The 3,063-nt window shown below is 43.7% G+C and overlaps 1 protein-coding gene across 1 annotated transcript in view; it reads left to right on the top strand.

Annotated features, from left to right (window-relative positions):
• The first annotated feature begins 2,191 nt into the window (after positions 1-2,191).
• Positions 2,192-3,063, top strand: part of IDS (iduronate 2-sulfatase) — a 10,753-nt gene continuing 9,881 nt past the window's right edge. Inside the window, exon 1 of the mRNA XM_014520382.2 lies at positions 2,192-2,847. Coding sequence (XP_014375868.1) covers positions 2,584-2,847 — 264 coding nt within the window. The 5' untranslated portion in view covers positions 2,192-2,583. The remainder of the gene's footprint in view (positions 2,848-3,063) is intronic.

Here is a 3,063-nt window from a genome sequence, read left to right on the forward strand (position 1 = left end):
TCCCCCGGGGCCCTTTAAGGAGCAGGTCCTGCAGCCGCCGCGGCTCCTCCCCCGATGGCGGCTCGCCGCTTCTGGTTGGGCTGGGCAGGGCCGGGCCGAGCAGAGCAGAGCAGGGCCTTCCGTGTCTGCAGCCCGGGAACCCGCGCGGGGCGCGGCAAGGCGCGGAGCGGAGTCCGCATCCGCACCCGCACCGCGAAGAGCCCCGGCGCCCGCGCCGCTGCATCCAGGGCCCGGCGGCCTCCCACCCCTGCCCGGGCCGCATTCAAATACTGCATGCAAAGTTGGGGCCTGCAGCGAGGCTGCCCTCGGCCGTGCAAATAGGCTTAGCTAGTTCTTTTCTTTTTCCCCCTAAAAAAGGACGTTTTTAATTTTAAATGCCTTGTTTTCTAATGCTTGTTTTTTTTAGTCTTCTTTTTGTAGTCTTTAGTCTTGTTTTTTTTTATTGTTTTCTAATTCTTGTTTTCTACTGCTTTGTTTTTTTAGTCTTTAGTCTTGTTTTTTATTGTTTTCTAATTCTTGTTTTCTACTGCTTTGTTTTTTTAGTCTTTAGTCCTGTTTTTTATTGTTTTCTAATTCTTTTTTTCTACTGCTTTGTTTTTTTAGTCTTTAGTCTTGTTTTTTTTTTAGTCTTGTTTTCTAATTCTTGTTTTTTAATGTTTGTTTTGTAGTTTTAAAGCTGCCTTGCGGATGGGGTTAGATAGCGGGGGCGGTACCCGCGCTGCGCTGGCAGGGAGGTGGGGTGGAACATTTTCTGTGGGATATTTTCCAAAATGGAAACTTTTTCAGCGCTTTGTTTTTCCGTGGGGAGTTTTCCGTTTCTAAAAATTCATTGTTTCATGACATTCATTAGTAATGGTAGTATAGTGATCGGGGAAGGGGTGCCGGTGATATTGTGATCGGGAAGGGGTGCCAGTACAATAGTGATCGGGAAGGGAAGCCAATGCTATAGTGATCGGGAAGGGATGCCAGAATGATAGTGATAGGGGAAGGGGTGCCAATGCTATAGTGATTGTGAAGGGGTGCCGGTATGATAGTGATGGGGAAGGGGGGCCGGTATGATAGTGATGGGGAAGGGGTGCCGGTATGATAGTGATCGAGAAGGGGTGCTGGTATGATAGTGATGGGGAAGGGGTGCCGGTATGGTAGTGATCGAGAAGGGGTGCTGGTATGATAGTGATGGGGAAGGGGTGCCGGTATGGTAGTGATGGAGAAGGGGTGCCGGTATGATAGTGATGGGGAAGGGGGGCCGGTATGATAGTGATCGAGAAGGGGTGCTGGTATGATAGTGATGGGGAAGGGGTGCCGGTATGATAGTGATCGAGAAGGGGTGCCGGAACAATAGTGATCGGGGAAGGGGTGCCAATGCTATAGTGATCGGGAAGGGGTGCTGGTACGATAGTGATGGGGAAGGGGTGCCGATACTATAGTAGGGCAAGGTTCTTTGGGTGAATCTGGTATCTTTTATTAGACCATCTTAACTAGTTGGAAAAAAATGTTTTAGCAAGCTTTCGGGTTTAAAAACCCTTCATCAGGCTGAGAAAGTCTCTGCAGTTGGTGTGTGCTCTTCCTGGATGGAAGGAGTAGTAAAGAAGCCAGAGGCTGGGCTGGTCTGCATGCAGGACAGGCAGTCAGTGAAGATATAAATCGAGGAGTCAGTGGGTGAGAGACCAGCTGTGGGGGGTGGGAAGAGAAAAGGGGTACAATAGTAATCATGAATGGATGCCAACACAATATTAGGCAAACTTGGCAGTTTCAAAGTTGTAATGAATGTTTTTCAGGTGATTATCCCTAGGAAGTGTGTGAGAGAGTACATCTATGTTTTATTGGTTTGTAAACAGAAGGGTAAATACACTCCCATAATAATCCAAACCAAAAATCAATTTAGGAATTCACCTAATTGGCTGTGCAGGTCAAATCAAAACCAAAGCACGGTATATCATGCCCAGGCCTTTGGGCGTGCTAAAATGAGTGTCAACAGTTTTCAGTGCCTTTGTTTTTTTTTTCCCCCTTATATTTAAACAAATAATGTAAGGGACGTACATGCTATTGTGTATTGTCTTTACATTTTTACAAGTATTGCAATAAAAATAATTTCTTTCTACATAAAGCTTTGAATTTGTTTGAATATAACATTTAAACCACGTTATGTGTGCTGTATTTATTTTTTTCCTAATCAAATATTTCAGTTCCAATACTTGTGGCTTTGGGACATAAAATTAACATGGTAGTACTTTTTTAGTTTGGTTTACTAAATATAAGTTGAATAACCATGCTAAATCAGATTATGCTCTATTTAGGGCATTGGAAAATTTTCTGGCAAATTTTCCAATTCAAAATTTCCTGGAAAACCCACATCTCTGCTGGTGAAACCGGATCGTCTCTGCTCTTATTTAACACTTGAGCCCTTCCCCTTTTTTTGTTTTATAGGTTATTTCCAGGAGCCTTTTGATAAAGGTCCTTTCGGGTGCCTAAAACATGCCTATTTATGATCTCTGATGGGGTTGTGGCTAGACTGCAACTGGAGCCTGGGAATTCTTAGATCTTCAAAGGATTAACACCAAAAAAAAAAGTTATCCTCCGAAGATGTTGGAGACTCCTGTTTTGTTCTGTTTTAGCCCATTCATAGTCTATATAGAGAAGTTCCAGTCCCCCCTTAGCTTTTATTTATCAGTGCTTAAATTAATGCCTGATAATTCTCTCTTCCGTGTAGGTGGCAAGAACGTCCTCTTCATAGTGGTGGATGATCTGCGTCCCACTTTAGGCTGTTATGGAGACAACCTTGTAAAATCTCCAAACATCAATCAGCTTGCCTCTCAGAGCGTTGTGTTCCAAAATGCTTACGCACAAGTACGTAATTGAAGTAAATAAAAAAAAATATGGATTATATGTGTGGAAAATATTTTCTGATTTGATTATGGAAAACGGAGGGGAAAATATTGAAATAACAGCCACTTATGACATTTTAAAGTGCTTTGAAGACTGAAAGGGTAGCTGGGAAGAACTATATAGTGCATGGTTTTTCTTTTGCTAGGATAAGGACAGGAATGAGGATGGGTCCTGCTG

The sequence above is a fragment of the Alligator sinensis genome, unplaced genomic scaffold (genome assembly GCF_000455745.1).
Source record: "Alligator sinensis unplaced genomic scaffold, ASM45574v1 scaffold207_1, whole genome shotgun sequence".
Taxonomy (NCBI): Eukaryota; Metazoa; Chordata; order Crocodylia; family Alligatoridae; genus Alligator; species Alligator sinensis.